We start from the raw sequence: 24,022 nt of genomic DNA on the forward strand, positions 1-24,022 counted from the left end.
TTAGTCACCCAGGCATTGACATCCTATGAAAAGAAAGGACCTCTTGCAAATTTACCGGCATTTTAGTGCAGATTTCTACTAATGAACGCATAGCTTCCCTAATACGGTATTTATATCTGTCCTAATATAATGTATTTCTGTATATAATTTTTCCTAAAATCATGCTTTTCTATGTGCTCTTTCCCTTTATCACCTGGCAGGGCAAATCCAGATCTTTCTCCCTCTTTCCCTGCTACACTGTCTACTACAATTTTGACAGGTGGGTGACCTTGTGTTTCCTTGTACTCTAATAGACCGGGGGGGGGGGCAAGGCACACCCTAAAACAATGGAAAATGTTATGCAGCTGTTCCTCATGTAACTTGGGATAATTTTACGTGGCTTGATTCTCTGTTTGAAATTTTCTGGATCCTATATCCTAGATACAAGATTTATCTCTTAATACCACTTATCTAAGGCCTGTAATTTCACTCTGGATTGGTAGCTGAGTTTTTTCGTCAGTTCAGTGGCTGTGTATTTTGGTGGAGTTCAGGCAGGCCTATGGAGAATTCAGCAACGGTTAAATTGTAGATAATTTTAATCTTGCCTATTCGTTTTCTGAGTAGACATAAGTTTAAAAGTTAAGTTGTATATTTATAAATCTACAACTCCAGAACCATCATTTGTATATGCTGTTGCTTATTTCTCCCTCATTCATACGTTTCCTCAATGTGTGATGTGCTGCTGATTTCTGTTTGATAATCTTTTGCTCATACCTTTCATAAGTTCAAAGGCTTTTACTGGTCTTCTGTTGAGGTATTTAAAATAAATCTCTCCAAAAACTCTTTAGCTTCTCAGGTCCTGTTTGATTGCCACAGTCTTGCTCATTTTGACAAATTAAGAATGTCATTTCGAGTGACCACCACTTACCTTTCACAGGCTGTGCAATGGCATTGGAGCAACACTGTGGATCCTTGCTGCTTTACCCTGGAGAGAAAGCAACCACCATGCTTAGAGTTGGTCTCTAAGGTGCTACTGGAAGGAATTTCTTTATTTTGTTTCAACTACGGCAGACCAACACGGCTACCTACCTATAACTAGAACCATGCGTCCAGTTGAGGTAGGAGAAAGGTCATCAGGTAGAGATGTTGGGGATAGCGGGAGTGCGTCCTTCCTTGTAAGAGAGGGCCTGACTCTTATCCCTGTGCTTCTGAGGGTGCCGCCTGAGGAAGTGGGTTGGCTTGACTGAGTTTTGCTCATGAAACCTCGAACATGACCTAAGAAGAGCCTAGCTGGTGGATCAGGCCATTAACCCACCTAGTCCAGCATCCTATTCCCACAGTGACCAGGGGATGCCTCTGGGAAATTAGCAACCAGGAGCTGAGCACCACATGCCTCTTCAGGTGCTTCCCAGGAACTGCCCAAAGCAAGAGCAGGCAGCACACGGTCATCATAGCTGATAGTCAATCATAACCTTATCTGCTACGAATTTGCCTAGTTCTCTTTTAATTTTGTGGCTATTACTGCATGTTGCGTTAGTGAATTGCAGAGTTTAACATTGTGGAGAAGTGGTTCCTTTAGTTTGCCCTTAATCTGTGCACAATTAGCTCCATTGGACAGCCTGGGACTACAGTATCATCCTAGATGGAGAAACACCTCCCTGTCTCCCATTTCCCCATCCTTTGCATACCTCTGTACATCTCTTATCATGTTCCTTCTGAAGCACTTTTGTTCCAAATTAGAAACTCCTCATATATCTCCAACCCCTTGATTATTTTCTTTGTCCCCCAACATTTTCTGGCTCTACAAATTATTACCGTACAGTTTTCTAAGGAGACCTGCACCATCTGCATGATGTATATCTGCATGGTGATATTGGCAGCTTTATTTTGAATCACTTTACCAATGCTCTCTAACCATTTCCCAACTTCCACACACTGTGCCAATTTCTTTACTGAGCTATCTGTCTCTCCTGCTCATTCATCACCGACTCGGATCCCATGAGTAGTCTAGTTAAATTAGAATCATTTTTCTTGAATGTGCATTACTTAAACTTGCTTACAAGTTTGAATTACAGTTGTACCTTGGTTGCCGAACGCCTGGGGACTCCCAAACAATTGAAAACCAGTAGTGAGTGTTCCGGTTTTTGAATGATTTTCAGAAACTGAATGTCCAGCGCTGCTCCTGCAGCCAATTGGAAGTCGCACCTTGGTTTTTGAATAGTTCTGGGAGTTGAACGGACTCCTGGAATGCATTCTGTTCGAGAACCAAGGTATGACTACTTGCTTAAACACCTTGAATTACGTTTGCTGTTCAGTGTTCAATTCAATTTGAAGACGTCCTGTTGGAGCTCTCCGCAATACTCTCTTGTGAACAGTTGGGTGCCATCAGCAAACTTGGCTACCTAACTGCTCAGCACTGACTCCAGGTCATATATAAGCTATTTAAAAAGCACTCATCCCAATACTGATCCTTAGGGGCCTTCACTTCTAGCATCCCTTCCTTGTGAGAGTTGGCCATTTCTTCCCATTCTCCTCTTTCTGTTCTTTAAGCAGTTGCTGATCCATAAGGCGGGCTCTCTTCTTATTCCATGACTCACCAAGACGTTGGTGAGGGACTGTACTAAAAGAATTTGGGTGCGCTGTCAAAAAATCAAATGGCTCGTCAGTCACCCTTGCAGAAGCCATGCTGCTTCTGCTTCAGCAAGGCTTGTTCTACTATACATTTGGTTATGTTGTTGTCTTTAATAATGTTCCCCATCAGTTTTCCTGAAAGAGACCTTAATCCAGGCATCCCCAGACTTCGGCCCTCCAGATGTTTTGGACTACAATTCCCATCTTCCCCAACCACTGGTCCTGTTAGCTAGGGATCATGGGAGTTGTAGGCCAAAACATCTGGAGGGCCGCAGTTTGGGGATGCCTGCAACTAAACTGGTTTCTGGAAACTTTTTTTAAAAAATGTCACTACCTTTGCTTCCCTCTTGAAGGACAGGAAGATGGGCAATCTCACATACAAGTTACACGTTATTGTTAGAAGATTTGACTTCTTTAAGAACTAATGCAGTGTTTCTCAAATTTGGGTCCTTAGCTGTTGTTGGACTGCAGTTCCCATCATCCCTAGCTAGCATGACCAGTCCTCAGGGATGGTAGGAGCTGTAGTCCAACAAAAGCTGCAGACCCAAAATTGAAAAACACTGAGCTAATGGGTAGATGCAACATGCATTTGTTGGTCTCTGAACACTAAAGGTAGAATCCCCAGTTGCTCCGTCTCCCATTGCAGTGGGAGTGGAGGAGAGATGCTGCCCCACATCTTGCCTTTTGAGTATCTCAAGGAAGGGTTTGTGTGTTTTTTTCTTCCAGGGATCAGAGAGCTTCGAAGAGCTGTTCTTGAATTTCACCAACGAGGAATGGGCCTTGCTGGATCCATACCAGAGAGCTCTGTATGAGGAGGTCATGCTGGAGATTCATGAGATGGTGGCGTCTCTGGGTAAATATCCCTTTTCCCCTTAATCAGTAACTATGGGAGGTATAAATTCCTGTTGGTGGTACTATCAATTAGCTCACTAGAAAGAGTGTTGGGATTTTCATCTGGACAAAAGAACATTTGAAGAACCATGCAAATGCCTATGTAGTCCACAATTTGATTCTCACAGTAGCCAACCAGGTGCTCAGAGGAAGCCCAAAAGCAGGACATGCATCTGATATAGGCATTAAAGAGTGGACACATTGGCTATGAGGTACTTATGCAAATCCCTGCAAATCTGATTTTGCCCCTGAGCATACCATGCTGAACCACAATTCTGAATCATCCTACTTGTCCCTGGCCATGCTTGCTGGGGCTGAAGGGTGCTGCAGTTTAGCAGCATCCTAAGACACTCAAAAGGGACCCAGGTGGCGCTGTGGGTTAAACCACAGAGTCTAGGGCTTGCTGATCAGAAGGTCGGCAGTTTGAATCCCTGCAACGGGGTGAGCTCCCGTTGCTCGGTCCCAGCTCCTGCCCACCTAGCAGTTCGAAAGCACATCAAAAGTGCAAGTAGATAAATAGGAACCGCTCCGGCGGGAAGGTAAACGGCATTTTCGTGCGCTGCTCTGGTTCGCCAGAAGCAGCTTTGTCATGCTGGCCACACGACCCAGAAGCTGTCTGTGGACAAACGCCGGCTCCCTTGGCCTATAGAGCGAGATGAGCGCCACAACCCCAGAGTCGGACATGACTGGACCTGATGGTCAGGGGCCCCTTTACCTTAAGACACTCAAAGGTTCTTCACTCTTGCCATAAAGACCAGACCATTTGTGTGTGGTTTTTTAAAGTCTCTAGTCCAGTGGTGGCGAACCTTTTAGAGAAAGAGTCACATTTTGGGTTCTGGAAGGGATTTTTCCTTCCAGTAGGACTGATTAGTTTCCTTCCGGTATTTCCCCAAAGTGTGCAGCTTGGCTCACTTTCTTGTGTTGCCCTCTGCAGGCATTTGCTCTGCAGGCCCATTTTGGTGGTGCTCCTAGCACAGTGATGGCGAACCTTTTAGAGACCGAGTGCCCAAACTGCAACCCAAAACCCACTTATTTCTCGCAAAGTGCCAACACGGCAATTTAACCTGAATACTGAGGGTTGAGTTTAGAAAAAACAACTCATACATTAGGGTTAATGTAACCCAGGCATCCCCAAACTTCGGCCCTCCAGATGTTTTGGACTACATTTCCCATCTTCCCCAACCACTGATCCTGTTAGCACGGGATCATGGGAGTTGTAGGCCAAAACATCTGAAGGGCCGCAGTTTGGGGATGCCTGAGTAACCCGTTCCATTGATATATAATTTTGTGTAATAATTCAGTGCTTTTTTCCCTTTTAAAATGCTTAGGGATACTATCATTTTCACTCAGGAAAATTACCATCGGGGAAAACAAATACAGTTCTAATTGGGGATAATAAATACAGTGAATTTCTTCTCCCTTTAAATTCATAAAATGTTTAGGGGTATGCGCCCCCTTGCATCCCCACCGAAAAAAGCACTGGTGTTACTCCAACACCATGGCTCATCCAACTATGGCTCATAGTGTTATGAGCCATCAAACGTTGGAAATACACTTTTCCCATAAGGTTCACTGGGGGGCTGTACTAAGAGCCACTAAGAGCTTTGGGGGGGGATTGTCCACAGTTGTTGAGCTTTTGGGGGTGTTATCCAGAGTTGTTGAGCTTTTAGGGGGATTTATCATAAGTTGCTGAGCTTTTGGGGGGGATTTATTTATTGAGGTCTTTAAGCGGAGGCTTGACAGCCATCTGTCAGGAATGCTTTGATGGTGTTTCCTGCTTGGCAGGGGATTGGACTGGATGGCCCTTGTAGTCTCTTCCAACTCTATGATTCTATTCTATGATTATATCAAGAGTTGTTGAGCTTTGGTTGAGAAAATCGCTCGCCAGCATCACAGACTTACACCAATCGTCTCCACCGCAATGGCAGCCAATCAGAAACAGCCCTTGACACAGCCACCAATCACACGCACTATCGCTGCAGAGAAGCTCCTGCTCCCATCTTTCAGAAGCCCAGAGGAGGCGGAGAGTGCAGTCCGCCTACACCAGGGGCAGCGCTCCTCCCTCACAGCCCGGAGCAGGAGGTGTGGCGGGCGAGTTGCGTGCGTGTCCCTTCTATGCACTCCCATAGATCTGTCACTTCCCCACTTGCCTCCCCCTTTCTGTGCCAGCTGGTTGGCTAGCGCGCAACTCCACCCACTGCTGTGTGCTCTGGAGCGTTTCCCACCCGCAGTAGCATGGGGGGGGCACCGCCCACTTTGCCTACACCCAGCAACGGCCCTGCTTTGGTGACGGCGTGCATTCCCTCTTGTCCCTATGGCAAGAGCAGGAAGGGCTGGCAACTTTAAAAACCTCTTTATTCTGTTTCTGAGTTTAAGAGAAGGAAGGGTGGGCGTTGTAAGAATTTTAAGGTTTTATATATATATTAACTGTCCATAAACATGTACATGAATGTACAGGCACATGTCTGAAGCAGCACAGGAAGACAGGCCTGACTGACACCATTTTGACTCTCTCTGACCAGGTGTTCTTCTGCAAGCAAGAAGGGCGGTGGGGGAAACCTTCTCATTGTCTCAGGAATTAAAGTGATAATTCCTGGCATCCTGAAACCTGAGTGCCAGACAAAAGGATGTGATTAACTTGGCTGGGAAACAGGGAAATGTAAATCCCCCCCCCACTTGATTAGGTTTTGGGGGCAGGGGGCAGGGTCCAGGATGCTCAGATTACTGCCGCCAGACTTCCCCCTTTCATGATGTATCTATGATGAATTTAGGGAGGGCGGTCTTGGGCTATACCCCTTCTGTGACGTATGGGTCATGCTTCTGGGGGGTGGGCTGAAACCAATTTCAAATTTCTATTTAAGGGCAGGACACCTTTGTTTGGGGTTTCTTCCTTGTTCTCCTGCGTGAGGGGAAGGATCCTGTTGCAACAGCAAAAATAAAGGCTTTGCTTCTCAAAATTCTCTGGTTGGCCTCTGTTATATTCTCCAACTGATGGAGAACTCAATAAGGGCTCTTGTGTACCCCATAAGGGAATAAGGGCAGATTTTTGCTTATACCATGGGCTACCGCTTCGATGAGGAGGATGTTCTTGGGATGGTGTAAAATATAAAAATAAATAAATACACAAGCAGATTCAAGGCCACATTAAATTCCAGTATGAGCAGATGTGCATTTTATCAGGTTTTCTTTTTAATCCACCAGGAGATGTTTGGAGGTTCCGGATTGAGGGGGACCCACCAGAAGTGCCACCTGAAGAAGCCGAGGAGCAGGAGGAGCAATGGAAGCTGTGGGTTCAAGATGTTACCAACATACAAGAGGGGAACGAAACGCAAAATGCGGGGAGGGAATCCACTGCTTCTCAGATTAACGAAAGCCAGATAACTCTCACCGGAGAGGAACCTTATGAATGTTTGGAGCATGGAAGGAACTTCAATTGCATAGACTACCTTACTTTTCAGGAAAGATGTAATACAGCAGAAAAACCATATAAATGCTGGGTGTGCGGAAAGGGCTTCCGTCAAAGTGGTCACCTTAGTTTGCATCAAAGAACTCATACGGGTGAGAAACCTTATCAGTGCAGGGAGTGTGGAGAGAGCTTTAGGCACAGTGACTCCCTCATAAAGCATCAGAGAATTCATACAGGGGACAAACCTTATCAATGTTTGGAGTGTGGAAGGAACTTCAGGCAGAATATCCACCTCACTAGACACAGAAGAATTCATACAGGGGAGAAACCTTATAAATGTTTGGAATGTGGAAAGAGCTTTATTCAGTGTAGTGTGCTCACGAGACATAAAAGAACTCATACAGGGGAGAAGCCTTATAGATGTTTGGAGTGTGGAAAGAGCTTCAGTGCTAATTGGTCCCTTTCTAAGCATAGAAGAACTCATACAGGGGAAAAACCTTATAAATGTATGGTGTGTGACAAGAGCTTCAGTTGGAGTGGTCACCTTACTCAGCACCTAAGAACTCATACCAGGGAGAAACCTTATAATTGCTTGGAGTGTGGAGAGAGCTTCAGTCATAGAGGTTCCCTTAACTCACATCAAATAATTCATAGAAGGGAAACACCTGAAGCTTGGAAGGTGGAAATATATTCAGTGATCTCAAGAGCTCCTGCAGAGAGCAAATGAAAGATTCCACTCAGTGTTAGAATTCCCTTCCTTATCGCCAGCTTTTACAATAGACCGTTGCTGCTTCTGAAGCCTTTCGATCCCAGTATGCCTTCCATTTTAGAGGGGAAAGGGGCTTTTGCTTTCAACCTGCTTTTTCAGTATGGAAGCAGTTTGTGGCCTTTCTTCTGCAAGCCAGTGTGGGAATTCGAGTGGGGGTTAGGATGGATAGTGGAAGATTTATAGGGAGGTTCAGTGCCACCCGTGAGGCAAGAGGTGGGTTGGTGGTCGTAGAGGAGAGTCAAGATGAAGGCAGGAGAGGAGTTGCAGGAAGGCTCCTAAGTGGAAGATAAGGTCCCAGAAAGAGTCCTGCCATTGGACTCTCCTCAATCCCCTCACCCACTGCCTCCACTTACAACGAGGGGCATAAAGCAACAGCTACAAGGACCACCTCTTTCCATATGAACCTACCTGGACCCTGAGGTTATCTTCTGAGACCCTTCTTCATGTGCCTCCTCCATGAGAGGCCTGGAGGAAGCAACACGATAACAGGGCCTTTTCTGCAGCGGCTCCCCATTTGTGGAATACTTTCCTCAGGGAGGTTCAACTGGCGCCTTCATTATACACCTTTAGGCACCAGGCAAAAGCTCTTTAACCAGGCCTCAGGCTGATTGACATCCAATCCCCTTTTAAAATGTGGTTTTTTGGGGTGGGGTGGGGTTTTTGTTTTAAATATATATATTGTGTTTTTATAGTGTGATTTTATCCCATGCGCTGTCTTGAGACCTGCGTGTATAGGGCACTATACATATTTAATAAAATGTTGAGTGTAATAATAAATAATAATACCTGGAGCTGTCATACAGGATAAGTCACTGGTTGCTTGTGCACACCAGATCATGCATGTTGGTTTAATTTGATAAATGAGTGCTGTTGCACTAATTTCTTGGTCCCTGTCTTGAGCCAGCTCTTTCCCCCACATCCAGATGTTGAGAGATAGAGCACCAGGTGCACTGCGTAACCTAGCAACAGTCAGAGGCCAGATGTCTGCCTCCCGACTCATTCATCCTTTATCTCAGGAATGTACGCATGTGTATTACTACATTGCATTCAGGTGGGGACAAGCTATGAGAGTCTATGAGCGGCTGTATCAAAGTAAAATAATAAAAAAATGTATACATAGAAAGCATACCTGAGCCCCTTAAAGAGGCCAAGAATCTCTAAAATTCTGCAAGTTAAATGTCAAAAGCATTGTTGAAAATAAATATTGCTGCCTCCTCAAAGTAGCCTCCTTTGGTGATGGGAGCCACCACAAAAGTCCCATGCTTGCCACTCCTCTGCACCTCGCTTGGAGGAACGCAGAGTGAGGAGGACCTCAGATGTTCAATGCAGGTTGTGGGCTAATTCCTGAAGGAAGGTTTTATATGCTCAGAGCATTATGCACCAGTTGGCAATCTGGCCGCCAGTTGCTGCAGCACCTGTAGTTTCTGAGCCTTCTTCACAAAGGGTCTCACGTATAATGTATTGCAGAAATCTAGTCAAGAGGTAGGTAGGAGAACTTGAGGTCTCTTGTGGGCATGTGCCACTGGTATATGTTGGCCCCTATTCGCACACCTTTCTTTATTTTTTAACACTAGCAGAAGTGTTCCATGTATCCCTTGCTGATGTAACTGAATGCTTTGCCAATAAAGAACTGAACTTCCTATTGTTTGTGCACATTGGCCTGGGCTCTGGATTATGAACAGAACATTATTTAATTAATAATAATAAAAACTTGGAAGAGATTTATTAAGCTGGAACGTTTGCAGAGGAAGGCAACCAGGATGATGAAGGGTTTGGAAAACAAGCCCTATGAGGAGCGTATGAAGGAGTTGGGTATGTTTAACTGGGAAAAGAGAATGAGAGGAGATATGATAGCCATCTTTAAATATCTCAAGGCCTGTCACATGGAAGAGGGAAGAAGCTTGTTTTCTCCTGCTCTGGAGGCTAGGACTCAAATCAATAGCTTCAAGTTACAAGAAGGGATTATCGACTAAACATTCAGAAAAACCTTTTGATGGTATGGGCTGTTCAACATTGGAATGGTCTCCCTCAGGAGGTGGTGGACTGTCCTTCCTTGGAGGATTTTAAGTAGAGGTTGGATGGCCACTTGTCATAGATGCTTTAGCTGAGATTCCTGCATTGTAGGGGGCTGGACTAGATGACCCTTGGGTCCCTTTCCAGCTATACAGTTCTGAGATTCTGATTTTAATGCTCTTGCCTTTCAACTTGCTTCTTTTATTGTGGATTTGAACTACCGTAAGGATGTTGAGATCAAACTGTTATTGTGCGTTTTATGACAAGCTGTCACAGAGCAGGGGAGGGAGGTGAAGAACTGGTTGATTCTTTTTTATGATTATTTGGTATATTTTAAAATGGTTATTCATATCTTTATATTTTGACCATATGGGAGTTTAATGCCTCTTTAATCTCTTTAATGGTAAAGATTATCCTTTCTACGATCGCAGACACTCAGTTATGGGGAAAGGCGGGACATTTATAAATAAAATAGTAATAGTAATAATATTGATGATGATTCTATGACACTAAGGCTGCCCATAGGCACCGGATCCTGCATGGAGCACCTGCTGGAGGAGAGGATTCCGCCAGACTTCCTTTCCGCTCCGCAAGGGTTAACCAGGGCCACAGGGCTGAGATTCCTAGAGCGGAAGGGGAGGCCTTCGCAAGAGTAGGAGCTTCCGCTTCCTGTCCCGAGCCTGTTCTTCCTTTCAGTGTTGTCATAGGAACGCAGCTGCTTGGCCTGGAGGGGCCTCTGCCTTCGTCGCGGAGGATCTTCTCCATGTTCTAAGGCTGCCTCTCCTGCCACCTCCTGGTCAGATGTGGGAAGGGATGGAGGAGGGAAGAGCTGCTGGGACTTCTTCCATAGGGCAGAATAGGGGCTTCCTCAAGGCCAGGCGGACCCCGCGCAGCTCAAGCCGGGGGAAAAGTTTTTTTTAGTAGGCCCTGATACTCAGCGCTGAAAATATTTCATTTTGAAATCAATTAATTAATTGCTGGTCCTTAAGAATGTACCCTGGACAGCTGCAGCTGTAGTTATTTTATATTATTTTCAATATTTCTAAACCGCTTCATAAAAAAAAAAAGTCTTCCAAGCGGATCGCAGATAAAATTAAAAGAGAAAATGCAGCTAAAACCCACAGAACCGCGTGGAAACCGATATGCCTAAAGCCATCATTTCTATATACAGTGGTACCTCGGGTTACAGACGCTTCAGGTTACAGACTCTGCTAACCCCGAAATAGTACCTCGGGTTAAGAACTTTGCTTCAGGATGAGAACAGAAATTGCGTGGCAGCGGGAGGCCCCATTAGCTAAAGTGGTCCCTCAGGTTAAGAACAATTTCAGGTTAAGAACGGACCTCTAGAACGAATTAAGTTCTTAACCCGAGGTACCACTGTATATATAAAAGATAGCTAAATATTAAATCCAGGTGGATCACATTTTGTCAAAACTCTCCCCTATGACATGTCCATCTTGGGTGGCCTTGCACGGCATAGCTCATAGCCCCTTCGCTAACACAAAGCAGTGATCCTTGAAGGAGGTGTTAAATGTAAAAAGGTAAAGGTACCCCTGACCATTAGATCCAGTCGTGGACAACTCTAGGATTGCAGAGCTCATCTCACTTTATAGGCTGAGGGAGCTGGCGTTTCTCCGCAGACAGCTTCCGGGTCATGTGGCCAGCATGACTAAGCCGCTTCTGGCGAACCAGAGCAGCACACGGAAACACCGTTTACCTTCCCGCCGGAGCGGTAGCTATTTATCTACTTGCACTTTGACGTGCTATCGAACTGCTAGGTGGGCAGGAGCTGGGACCGAACAATGGGAGCTCACCCCATTGCAGGGATTGGAACAGCCGACCTTCTGATCGGCAAGCCCTAGGCTCTGTGATTTAGACCACAGCGCCACCCGTGTCCCAGGTGTTAAATGTAGTTACCCCAATTTTCATGTTTTATTAAAAGAAAGGTCCTTATAAAAAGAAATGATCTCCATAGGCTGCTCCTTATTTCTCCCTCTTTTTCCCACATTTCTGCAATGTGTAACATGCCACTGGTTTCTTGTTCATAATATTACTGTCAGACCTTTCATAATTTAAACTGCATTTGCTGGTCTTCTGTTGATGTATTTGAAATACATCTTTCCAAACACTCTTTAGCCTCTCAGGTCCTGTTTGGTCACCACACTCTTGTGGGCAATTAGGAACTTCCTTTTCACTGTTTTCATGAGTTCTTAGGCCGCCATCTTCCCATTCACAGGATGTGCAATGGCATCAGAACAAGACTCTGGACCCACCCTACGATACCCTGGAGAGGAAGTGATCACCATGCGTCCAGCTGAGGTAAGGGAAAGATCATTGGGGAGAGATTTGGGGGATAGCTGGAGTGAGTCCATCCTTGGAGGGATCACACTCTTACCCGTGTGCTTTTGAGGCGGCTGCCTCTGAGGAAGTGGGCTGGCTCGAGACCATAAACATGACACCATAAACATGACCTAAGGAAAGCCTAGCTGGTGGATCAGGCCTTTAGCCCACCTAGTCCAGCATCCTATTCCAACAGATACCTAACTAGATGCTTGTGGGAAATTTGCAACCAGGAGCTGAACGCAACAGCACTCTTCAGGTGATTCCCTAGAAGTGGCAGTGAGGAGTATACTGCCCATAACAAGTGGAGGCAGTGCTCAGCGATCATGGCTGGTGGTCTTAACCTTATCTGCTATGAATTTGTCCAGTTCTCTTTTAATTTGGCAGCCGTTTCTGCATGTTGTTGTAGTGAACTGCAGAGTTTAATGGTGTGAAGAAGTGCTTTCTGTTGTTTGTCCTTAATCTGCCTACATTTAACTTAATTGAACGGTCCTGGACTTCAGTATCACCCTAGAGGAAGAAATACCTTCCTCTAGCCTGTTTCTCCACACCATGCTATTATATTCCTTCTTTAGCCCCTTTGCTGTAAATTAGAAAAATCCTCATAGGGGAGTTTCTAAAATCCCTTGATTATTTTGTTGGTTCTTTTCCCAACGTTTTCTGGCTCTACGATACAATTTTAGAGGACAGCCGGTTGGAACTATACACTATTCTAAAGACAGCTGCACCATTTGTATACCAGCACTACGATATTGGTAGCTTTATTTGGAATCTTCTTTAAGAACTAATGGGTAGATGCCATTTGCATTTGTTTATTTTCTAAACACCGAAGGTAAAGAAACCCACACTTGCTCACTGTCCAATTGGATTGGAGGGTACATTGTTGCCTCACCTTTCCCTGAAGGTTATATGAGGAAGGGAATTGATTTCTTCTAGGGATTGGTGAACATTGAGGAGGTCTCCTTCAGTTTTACTGACGAGGAATGGGCCCTGCTGGATCCAGGACAGAGAGCTCTGTATGAGGAGGTCATGCTAGAGATTCATGAGATGGTGGTATCTGTAGGTAAGGATGCTTTTTTATTTTTACCTTAAGGTCTATAGCTTCAACATGCCCACAATTCACTAACGTGATTATTTATTATATTTTAAATCTTATTTATTTATTTATTTATTTATTGGTTTCTCTTGCATCAGGAAATGCTGAATTTAGGAGGGAGAAGAGTGGGCTGCCACTTGGATGAGGACATTTTGTAAATAGACTCCCTGAATTGTAGACCTTGAAGGGTTCTCCAGGGTAATCTATTCCAACCCTCTACAAAGCAGGGGCCACAGCTCAAGTATTCCTGACAGGTGGCCCCTACACTCTGTTTAGAAATCTCCAATAAAGGAGAGATCACCACCTTACGAGGGAGGTGAACAGCTGTCTCCAGGCTGCTGGGAATGGTAGTTCTGTGAGGTCCAGGTCCGGACAACCCTAGCAAGGGATCTGAACCTGCTCTCTGTCCCCAGGGAACTGAGCATACACAGGAGGTGTTTGTGGGAGAGGGAGAGATCTTTGAGCCCATTGGGGAAATAGTAGTTGATGCAAAATAAAAAAGAGAGACACAAGCAACTTCAAGTCCACATTAAGCTCCAATGTGGCTGAGGCCTTATACAGACAGGCTTTTATAAAATGCAGCATTTCACTAGCTTTCCTTTTGATCCACCAGGAGATGTTTGGGGGATCCGCATTAAGGGGGAACCATCAGAAGTGGCACCAGAAAGAGCTGAAGAGCAGGAGGAACAACAGAAACTGGGGGTTCAAGTTGGAACCAACAGTCAACAAAAACCGTATGAATGCCGGGAGTATGGAAAAAGCTTCGTTCACAGTGAGTCCCTCACTAAGCAGGAAGGCACTCATATGGGGGACAAGCCTTATAAATGTTTGGAGTGTGGAAAGAGCTTCAATAAAAGTAGCCAGCTCACTACCCATCAAAGAATTCACACAGGGGAGAAACCTTATGAATGTTTGGAGTGTGGAAAGAAATTCAGTCACAAATACTCCCTTACTTTGCATCAAAGAACTCATACAGGCAGAAACCCTTATAAATGTCTGGAATGCGGACATAACTTCAATAGGAGAGGCCAGCTCACTATACATGAAAGAACTCATACAGGGGAGAAACCTTATAGATGCTGGGAGTGTGGAAAGAGCTTCTTTGACAGTAGCTCTCTTACCTCTCATCAAAGAATTCATACAGGAGAAAAACCTTACAAGTGTTTGGAATGTGGAAAGAGCTTCGTTCGGAGGAGCCACCTCACAAGACATAAAAGAACTCATACAGGGGGAAAACTTTATAGATGCTGCGAGTGTGGAAAGAAATTCAGTCACAGTGACAACCTGACTAAGCATCAAAGAATTCACACAGGGGAGGAACCTCATGCATGTTTGGAGTGTGGAAAGAGCTTTCGTTACGCTGCATCCCTTACCCTTCATCAAAGAACTCATACTGAGGAAAAGCCTTATAAATGCTGCGAGTGTGGAAAGAGCTTCAGGGAAAGAAGCCACCTTCGTTCGCATCAAAGAACTCATACGGGGGGGAAACCTCATGAATGTTTGCAGTGTGGAAAGACATACCGGCACAATAGCTCTCTTACCTCGCATCAAAGAACTCACACAGGGGAAAAACCTTATAAATGCTGCGAGTGTGGAAAGAGCTTCAATAAAAGTGGCCAGCTCACTACCCATCAAAGAATTCACACAGGGGAGAAACCTTATGAATGTTTGGAGTGTGGAAGGAACTTCAGTCACAAATATTCCCTTACTTTGCATCAAATAACTCATTCAGGCATAAAGCCTTATAAATGTCTGGAATGTGGACAGAACTTCAGTAGGAGAGGCCAGCTCATTATACATGAAAGAACTCATACAGGGGAGAAACCTTATAGATGCTGGGAGTGTGGAAAGAACTTCTTTGACAGTAGCTCTCTCATCTCTCATCAAAGAATTCATACAGGGGAGAAACCTTACAAGTGTTTGGAATGTGGAAAGAGCTTCGTTCGGAGGAGCCACCTCACAAGACATAAAAGAACCCATACAGGGGGAAAACTTTATAGATGCTGCGAGTGCGGAAAGAAATTCAGTCACAGTGACAACCTGACTAAGCATCAAAGAACTCATACGGGGGGAAAACCTCATGAATGTTTGCAGTGTGGAAAGACATACCGGCACAGTAGCTCTCTTACCGCGCATCAAAGAACTCATACAGGGGAAAAACCTTATAAATGCTGCGAGTGTGGAAAGAGCTTCATTGACAGTAGCTCTCTTAGCTCACATCAAAGAATTCATACAGGGGGGAAACCTTATAAGTGCTGTGAGTGTGGAAAGAGTTTCAGTCAGAGTGGCCCCTTTAATCGGCATCTAAGAACTCATACAGGGGGAAAAACCATATAAACGTTTGGAGTGCAAGAAGAGCTTTAATCAGAGTAGCAAACTTACTAAACATAAGAGCTTTGGCAGCAGAACCTACCTGACTAGACCTCAAAAAATTCAAATAGGGGAAACATCTTAGAAAGTGTTGGAGTGTAGAAAGATCTTCAGTCATATCAAGAGATCCTACAGGGAGCATATGAAAGTGCTGAGTGCTAGAATTGGCTTCTGAATCTTTAATTTTAATTTTCCTTAACTCTGTTTTTTCGTAATTGGCTTTTTTTTTGCCTTCCATTTTGGATGAGAAGCCTGCCTCTTTCAGTATAGAGGCAATTTGTGTCCCTTCTCCTTTAAGCCAGTGTGCGGTACTGCCAAGAGTCCAAAGATTGCTCTCTCTTCTAAATTTCTTATTTTCCCAGTGCATTTCACCATTTATTCATATTCCATTAATTTAAAAAGATATAAAATAAATAAACGCAGAAGAGAGGGGAGGGAAGTCGAAGGGAAGGGAAATTAGATTTGTAAAGTCTTTGTTTTTGTGGCTAAAAAGTTTGTAAAAGTTGAAAGTTAAAAATAAAATTTAGTTAAAAAAAAAAGAGTCCAGACATTGGGCAGGAGGACAGGGTAAAAATGCAGGGGAACAGGCCATCAATTGGTGGTGTCTCCCATCCTTGAAGCAGGAGATAGGCAGTGGTAGAGGAGCAGTCTGGGGAATCATAGGTGGAGAGGAATTTCAAGGAGGCTCAGAGGTGCAAGATAAAGTCCCAGATAGAGTCCAGCCATAAAACTCTCCTCCATCCCCTCCCACATTTACTCCTCCCTTCATCTCGGGTATCTCGAGGCCTGCAGAGGCAGGTATAAAAGTCAAGACTGCATTGCATTCAGGAGGGGAGAGTCTGAGCGGCTATAATGTTTTGCACAGCAGTGTGAGCCAGCGTGGAAAATGCTAGTGGATCTCACTTGTATATTTGTTTCTTTAATTCAGAAGAAATGTCTGATAGTTGTTAGTGTGTTTATCTTTGTCCTGTGTTTTGAGACAATAAACACTTCATACTTTAAACGTAACCGCGTGGGAAATGAGTTTTTCTCTTAACGGGAAATTGGGGGAAGCTGGCTACGGGGAATCCTCCGATGTTCTGCTGCATACTCTGCTGACCACACTCTTATCACTGGCACATTCTGGAGAGTGTGATCCACAAAGTGCCTTGAAGGCAGGGCCCCTTCCATTCAGCATTGTCTGTGGAGATGAATTAACTCAGCCCCACTTTGCAGAGGACTGGAAACCCACCACTTTGGAGGTGCCTGCATGTATCTCTCAAGGTCCATTCCCACCAAGATCCCCAGGATGGTGGGCTCCCCCCAGACTCGCTTGCCTAAGCCCCCCAGAGGGGGGGAAAGGGAGGGATCTTCTTCCAAATTTACCATTATTGGGCAAAGTGACTGAGCGAGTGGTTGCTGAACAACTCCAGGCACGCCTGGAAGAAGCGGACCACTTGGATCCCTTCCAGTTGGGATTCAGGCCTCATCATGGGACTGAAACTGCCTTGGTCGCACTGGTTGATGATCTCTGGCGGGCTAGAGACAAAGGCGAGAGCTGTTTCCTAGTTCTGCTGGATTCTATGATTACCAGTAATTGTGGCCAACTGATGTCTGTTTTGGCTTAACGTATCTGCTGTTTTATTCCTTCTGCTTCCTGAATTTTTTGTGCCTGGGTTCCACACTTAAATTTAAACCCAGCAATATGGAAAGTTTGGCCAGCACTAGTAAAAAGTGAAACAGGGCAATCCCCACTTGTGCGCAATCAGCAGACGTGCTCCCGTTTACACACATGCCAAAGACACCTGGCACTAAAAAGGGGGTTGGGATGGAATGGAGGAATTCCCATTTACCTGAGACAGTGGGGTTTCCCTATCGCACGGGGTAATGCAATAAGAACTTGGTGGGTCACGGCAGCCGTAAACTCAAAAATATTGAAAATCACTGCCACTGGCTGGGCAGCTATTTTTCCAAATGATAGTTTAATCATAGTTCCACAGGCGACAGTATCTCTTAACCTCCAGATTCCAGCATCGTCTTATTTTGGTATTCTGTCTTTCTTTTACGAAAATGAAAATAAATGAAAACCGCCGACCTTCTGATCAGCAAGCCCTAGGCTCAGTGGTTTAACCACAGCGCCACCTGGGTCCCAATTATATAGTTGTAAACCACCTAAATGACATATTCTTTATTTACTTCGAGCCTTTGCAACCTTGCACCTCAGCCAAAAAGGCTCCCAGAGTGGAAAAAAAGAAAAAGAAAAGGGGAGGGGAGGTTCCCGCCGCTCGGCTCCGCAAGGGTTAAGCTGAGCCACAGAGCTGAGATTCCTAGAGCGGAAGGAGAGCCGTCGCCAGAGGAGGAGCTTCCGCTTCCTGTCCCGGGTTCTTCCTTCCTGTGGGAGGTGCCGGGGTGGCGAGGGCATGCGGCTGCTTTGCTTGGAGGATCTTCTCCCGTTCTTTCTCCGCAGGTAATGCAGCCTATCCTCCTGCCGCTTCCAGGTCCGATGCGGGGAAGGAAGGAGGGCGGGAGAGACCGAGGGAGGTGGAAAGAGCTGGGACTCCCATAGGGCAGAAGAGGAGCCTCCTGGGAGGACGAAGGCGAGGCGGGCCCCGCGCAGCTCAACCCGAGAGAGAGAAAAAGGTTTTTTAATAGAGAAAGAAGAAGGCCCTGCTCCTCTGCAAAATATCTGTTACTTTTAGTTTGTTTTCCAAATTTCTAAACTGCTTTATAAAAAAAAGTATCCCAAGTGGATTAAAATAAACAGGGAAGGCAGCTAAAAATCCACAGAACCACGTGGAGACCAATATGCCTAAAGCCATCATTTTAAAAAACAAAGATAGCTAAATATTAAATACTTCTACCGCCACCATTCTGTGCTTTATCCTCCCTCTCTGTTTGCCTTTTGTGAAATAGGCTGGGAAGATTTACACAAGTTAGAATTTGGGGCTGTCGGGCAGAGAGTATGGGGAGGGATTAAAAGGAATTCCTAAGGCGTGGGTAACCCTTTCAGGCTTCTCTCTCTGTCTCACTTTTCCAAGTGTTAAATTTAGTTACCCAGACGTTTTATTAAAGGAAAAGCCCTTATAAAAAAGAAAGAATTTCCATAGGCTGCTCCTTATTTCTCCCTCTTTTTCCACATTTCTGCAAAATGCATTTACTGGTCTGTTGATGTATTTAAAATAAATCTCACTCAACACTCTTTAGCCTCTCAGGTCCCGTTTGGTCACCACACTCTTGTTCCGTTTGGGCAATTAGGAACTTCCTTTTCATTGTTTTCATGAGTTCTTAGGCCACCATCTTTCATTTCATAGGCTGTGCAATGGCAAAGGACAAACCCTGTGCATCCTCCTTACGATGCCCTGGAGAGGAAGCGATCACCATGCGTCCAGTTCAGGTAGGAGAAAGATCATTGGGGAGAGATTTGGGGGATCGCTGGAATGTGTCCTTGTAACAGAGGGACCTTGTTGCAGGGGCCTGACTCTTAACGTTGTGCTTCTGAAGCTGCTGCCTCTAAGGAAGTGGGCTGGCTCCACTGGGTTTTGTGAATGAAACTGTAAACATAACCTAAGGAAAGCCTAGCTGGTGGATCAGGCCATTAGCCCACCTAGTCCAGCATCCTATTCCAACAGATGCCTAACTAGATGCGTGTGGGAAATTTGCAACCAGGAGCTGAACGCAACAGCAGTGAGGAGTATACTGCCCTTAACGAGTGGAGGCAGTGCTCAGCGATCGTGGCTGGTAGTCGGTCATAACCTTATCTACTATGAATTTGTCCAATTCTCTTTTAATTTGGCAGCCGTTTCTGCATGTTGTTGTAGTGAATTGCAGAGTTTAATGGTGTGAAGACGTCCTTTCTGTTGTTTGTCCTTAATCTGCCTACATTTAACTTAATTGAACGGTCCTGGACTTCAGTATCACCCTAGAGGAAGAAATACCTTCCTCTAGCCTGTTTCTCCACACCATGCTATTATATTCCTTCTTTAGCCCCTTTGCTGTAAATTAGAAAAATCCTCATAGAGGAGTTTCTGAAATTGGAATCTTCTTTAAGAACTAATGGGTAGATGCCATTTGCATTTGTTTATTTTCTAAACACCAAAGGTAAAGAAACCCACACTTGCTCATTGTCCAATTGGATTGGAGGGTACATTGTTTCCGCCCCCTTCCCTGAAGTATATATGAGGAAGGGAATTGTTTTCTTCTAGGGATTGATTAACATTGAGGAGGTCTCCTTCAGTGTTACTGACGAGGAATGGGCCCTGCTGGATCCAGGACAGAGAACTCTGTGTGAGGAGGTCATGCTGGAGATTCATGAGATGGTGGTATCTGTGGGTAAGGATGCTTTTTTATTTTCTGAATTTAGGAGGGGGAGAAGAGTGGGCTGCCACTTGGATGAGGACATTTTGTGAATAGACTCACTGAGGGGTTCCAGCTCAAGTATTCCTGACAGGTGGCCCAGACTTCTGTTTAAAAATCTCCAATAATGGAGAGTTCACCACAGTATGAGTGAGGTGAATAGCTGTTTCCAGGGCCTTTGGAATTGTAGGACAGTGAGGTCCAGGCCCAGAACAAGAACTCCCATCATCCTCTCTGTCCACCAGCCATTGTTGCCAGGGCTGATGGGAGGCCCAAATATTTCAGTCGCTATGGCAGAACAGTAGGCTGCCCATTTGAGGAGGAGGGTTTTCTGTAGATGATGCAATATAAAAGAAGGAGACACAAGTAACTTCAGGTCCACAATAAACTCCAATGTGGCATAAATACAGACAGGTATTTATAAAAATGCAGCATTTCATTAGCTTTCCTCTTAATCCACCAGGAGATGTTTGGGGGATCCAGACTGAGAGGGAACCATCAGAAGTGGCACCTGAAAGTGCTGAGGAGCAGGAGGAGCAACGAAAACTGCAGGTTCAAGTTGGAACCAGGAGACAAGAGGGGAGAGAAATTCAGAAGGCAGGGAGAGATTCCACTGCTTCTCAGGTTAATGGAAACCAAATCACCAAAGGGGAGAAAAAGTATAAATGTAAAGTGTGTGGAAAGAGATATCCTTCTCGCTCAAGGCTTACTTCACATCAAAGAGAGCACTCGGGTGAAAAACCATATGAATGCCAGGAGTATGGAAAAAGCTTCATTCACAATGAGTCCCTCGCTAAGCAGGGAAGCACTCATATGGGGGACAAGCCTTATAAATGTTTGGAGTGTGGAAAGAGCTTCAATAAAAGTGGAGAGCTCACTTCCCATCAAAGAATTCATACAGGGGAGAAACCTTATGAATGCTTGGAGTGTGGAAAGAACTTTAGGCACAATGCATCCTTCCTTAAGCATCAAAGAATTCATACAGGGGAGAAACCTTATGAATGTTTGGAGTGTGGAAAGAGCTTCAGTCGCACAGACTCCCTTACTTTGCATCAAAGAAGTCACACAGGAGAAAAACCTTACAAGTGTTTGGAATGTGGAAAGAGCTTCATTAAGAGTAGCCACCTCACAAGACATAAAAGAACTCATACAGGGGGGAAACCTTATAGATGCTGCAAGTGTGGAAAGAGCTTCAGACAACGTGACTATCTCACTGCCCATCAAAGAACTCATACAGGAGGGAAACCTTTCAAGTGTTTGAAATGTGGAAAGAACTTCAGTTGCACAGACTCCTTTACTTTGCATCAAAGAACTAATGCATGCAGAAAGCCTTATAAATGTCTGGAATGTGGACAGAACTTCAATAGGAGAGGCCAGCTCACTAGACATGAAAGAACTCATACAGGGGAGAAACCTTATAGATGCTGGGAGTGTGGAAAGAGCTTCATTGACAGTAGCTCTCTCACCTCTCATCAAAGAATTCATACAGGGGAGAAACCTTATAAATGTTTCGAGTGTGGAAAGAGCTTCCTTCGGAGTGACTCTCTCACTATGCATCAAAGAATTCATACAGGAGAAAAACCTTACAAGTGTTTGGAGTGCGGAAAGACCTTCATTCGCAGTAGCAACCTCACAAGACATAAAAGAACTCACACAGGGGGTAAGCCTTATAGATGCTGCGAGTGTGGAAAGAGGTTTAGTGACAGTGACACTCTTACGAAACATAAAAGAACTCACACAGCGGGAAAAACTTTTAAGTGTTTGAAGTGTGGAAAGAACTTCGGTAGCAAAGACTCCCTTACTTTGCATCAAAGAACTCATGCAGGTAGAAAGCCTTATAAATGTCTGAAATGTGGAAAGAACTTCAATCGGAGTGGCCAGCTCACTATACATGAAAGAACTCACACAGGGGAGAAACCTTATAGATGCTGGGAGTGTGGAAAGAGCTTCAGTCAGAGTGCCGCCCTTAATCAACATCTTATAACTCATACAGGGAAGAAACCTTATAAATGTTTCGAGTGTGGAAAGAGCTTCCGTAATGGTGACTCTCTCACTATGCACCAAAGAATTCATACAGGGGAGGAACCTCATGCATGTTTGGAGTGTGGAAAGAGCTTTCGTTATCCTGCATCCCTTACCGTTCATCAAAGAACTCATACTGAGGAAAAGCCTTACAGATGCTGGGAGTGTGGAATGAGCTTCAGGGAAAGAAGCCACCTTCGTTCGCATCAAAGAACTCATACGGGGGGGAAACCTCATGAATGTTTGCAGTGTGGAAAGACATACCGGCACAGTAGCTCTCTTACCTCACATCAAAGAACTCATACAGGGGGAAAACCTTATAAATGCTGTGAGTGTGGAAAGAGCTTCATTGACAGTAGCTCTCTTAGCTCACATCAAAGAATTCATACAGGGGGAAAACCTTATAAGTGTTGTGAGTGTGGAAAGAGTTTCAGGAAGAGTGGCCACTTTAATCAGCATCTGAGAACTCATACAGGGGGAAAAACCATATAAACGTTTGGAGTGCAAGAAGAGCTTTAATCAGAGTAGCCAACTTACTAAACATAAGAGGTTTGGTAGCAGAACCTACCTGACTAGACCTCAAAGAACTCAAATAGGGGAAACATCTTAGAAAGGGTTGGAGTGTAGAGAGATCTTCAGTCATATCAAGAGATCCTACAGGGAGCATATGAAAGATTGTGCTGAGTGCTAGAATTGGCTTCTGAATCTTTAATTTTCCTTAACTCTTTTTTCGTAATTGGATTTTTTTTTGGCCTTCCATTTTGGAGGAGAAGCCTGCCTCTTCAGTATAGAGGCAATTTGTGGCCCTTCTCCTTTAAGCCAGTGTGCGGTACTACCAAGAGTCCAAAGATTGCTCTCCTTGATTTCTTATTCTTCCAGTGCATTTCACCATTTCTGCATATTCCATTAATTTTAATTGAAAATCTTCCTTAGTGGACTTTTAAAAATAGGATGACGAAAATGTATTGATTATTTGAGGACACATTGTAAACAAAACGTTAGCGGGATTGATATAAACACATGCAGTAAGAGATAATTAAGGGGAGGATGAGGTGAAAATTAGAAATATACTGTATTTGAGTTGGATATGCCGTAACAAAAATATATGAAAGAAATAACCGCAGAAGGGAGGGGAGGGAAGTCGAAGGGAAGGGAAATTAGATCCGTAAAGACTTTGTTTTTCTGGCTGAAATGTTAGTAAAAGTTGAAAATGAAAAATAAAATTATGTAAAAGAGTACAGAGATTGGGCAGGGGAAAGATCCAGGGGAATAGGCCATCGATTGGTGGGGTTTTGTGGCAGCCGTGAGGCAGGAGATGGGTGGTGGAGGAGAAAAGGAGTCTGGGGAATCAAAGGTGGAGAGGAATTTCAATGAGACTCTGAGGTGGAAGACAAAGTCCCAGATAGATTCCAGCCACCGTAGTAATCTCCTCCATTCCCTCCTGCATTGTCTACACGGACAAGGAGCAGCTTAAAGCAAGAGGAGTTGTCATGCAGGAGAAGCCGCTGGTTGCTTGTCCATGCCACATCAGGTGTGGTGGTGCAATTTGGAAAAGGATCGGGCCAAAGGCATGGTCTTTGTCTTGAGGCAGCACATCCACGATGTTTAGAGCTAGAGCAACAAGTGCCCTGGGTAACCTTGCAGAAGTACGAGGCAGAATATCTGACCTGCTGACTCATCCATCCTCCCTTCATCTCAGGTATCTCCACACCTGCAGAGGCAGGTATGAAAGTCAAGACTGCTTTGCATTCAGGAGGGGTTTCTCACAGCGGTGTCATACAACGTGGTAAAGCACTAGTTGATCTCTGTATATGTGTTTCTTTACTTCTAAGACCAGAAGAAGTCTGATAGTAGTTGTTAGTGTGTTTATCTTTGTCCTGTGTCTTGAGACCCTAAACACAATGTACTTTGAACTGGACCACATGGGAAATGAGTTTTTCTTTTCTTTTTTTGCAATAATTTTTATTAAGTTTTCCATTTCTATGTTCATTACATTATATTCATTACTTTTATCATGGCTTTAAATTCTTAAATTTCCAATCAAATAAAAAGAAAAAAAGGAGAAAAGAAAAGAAATGGAGGGAAAAACATAAAGCTAGAAACAAAAATAAAAATATTATTAAGTCCAATTTCTATTCAACTTTATATGTTGGACTTCCATTCTTCTTTCTTC

At 44.5% G+C, this 24,022-nt stretch overlaps 4 protein-coding genes across 4 annotated transcripts in view; all 4 read left to right on the top strand.

Annotated features, from left to right (window-relative positions):
- LOC118081246 (zinc finger protein 93) overlaps positions 1–1,071 on the top strand; it is a 25,482-nt gene extending 24,411 nt beyond the window's left edge. The window contains exons 8-9 of the mRNA XM_060269452.1: positions 201–259; positions 917–1,071. The gene's annotated coding sequence lies outside the window, so the exon portion shown is untranslated. The remainder of the gene's footprint in view (positions 1–200; positions 260–916) is intronic.
- Positions 999–10,097, top strand: LOC132591125 (zinc finger protein 239-like). The gene is made up of 3 exons (XM_060269840.1): positions 999–1,097; positions 3,337–3,463; positions 6,703–10,097. Exons 1-3 carry the CDS (start codon positions 1,083–1,085, stop codon positions 7,632–7,634), a joined length of 1,074 nt encoding a protein of 357 aa, XP_060125823.1. The 5' UTR covers positions 999–1,082; the 3' UTR covers positions 7,635–10,097.
- Positions 9,437–15,575, top strand: LOC132591141 (zinc finger protein 883-like). The gene is made up of 4 exons (XM_060270882.1): positions 9,437–9,488; positions 11,926–12,008; positions 12,966–13,092; positions 13,739–15,575. Exons 1-4 carry the CDS (start codon positions 9,437–9,439, stop codon positions 15,460–15,462), a joined length of 1,986 nt encoding a protein of 661 aa, XP_060126865.1. The 3' UTR covers positions 15,463–15,575.
- Positions 15,576–17,867: 2,292 nt separating this feature from the next.
- Positions 17,868–22,975, top strand: LOC118080217 (zinc finger protein 420-like). The gene is made up of 4 exons (XM_060269488.1): positions 17,868–17,941; positions 18,786–18,868; positions 19,677–19,803; positions 20,291–22,975. Exons 2-4 carry the CDS (start codon positions 18,794–18,796, stop codon positions 22,339–22,341), a joined length of 2,253 nt encoding a protein of 750 aa, XP_060125471.1. The 5' UTR covers positions 17,868–17,941; positions 18,786–18,793; the 3' UTR covers positions 22,342–22,975.
- Positions 22,976–24,022: the final 1,047 nt, after the last annotated feature.

The sequence above is a fragment of the Zootoca vivipara genome, chromosome 2 (assembly GCF_963506605.1).
Source record: "Zootoca vivipara chromosome 2, rZooViv1.1, whole genome shotgun sequence".
In the NCBI taxonomy this organism is placed as follows: Eukaryota; Metazoa; Chordata; class Lepidosauria; order Squamata; family Lacertidae; genus Zootoca; species Zootoca vivipara.

Bases quoted from the DNA above. Each gene is read 5' to 3' on its own strand.
- LOC132591125 (XM_060269840.1), top strand. The intron at 3,464-6,702 runs GTAAATATCCCT...TTAATCCACCAG, and splicing joins TGAGATGGTGGCGTCTCTGG to GAGATGTTTGGAGGTTCCGG.
- LOC132591141 (XM_060270882.1), top strand. From the start codon at position 9,437: ATGATGAAGGGTTTGGAAAACAAGCCCTATGAGGAGCGTATGAAGGAG. The intron at 12,009-12,965 runs GTAAGGGAAAGA...GATTTCTTCTAG, and splicing joins TCACCATGCGTCCAGCTGAG to GGATTGGTGAACATTGAGGA. The intron at 13,093-13,738 runs GTAAGGATGCTT...TTGATCCACCAG, and splicing joins TGAGATGGTGGTATCTGTAG to GAGATGTTTGGGGGATCCGC.
- LOC118080217 (XM_060269488.1), top strand. From the start codon at position 18,794: ATGGCAAAGGACAAACCCTGTGCATCCTCCTTACGATGCCCTGGAGAG. The intron at 18,869-19,676 runs GTAGGAGAAAGA...GTTTTCTTCTAG, and splicing joins TCACCATGCGTCCAGTTCAG to GGATTGATTAACATTGAGGA. The intron at 19,804-20,290 runs GTAAGGATGCTT...TTAATCCACCAG, and splicing joins TGAGATGGTGGTATCTGTGG to GAGATGTTTGGGGGATCCAG.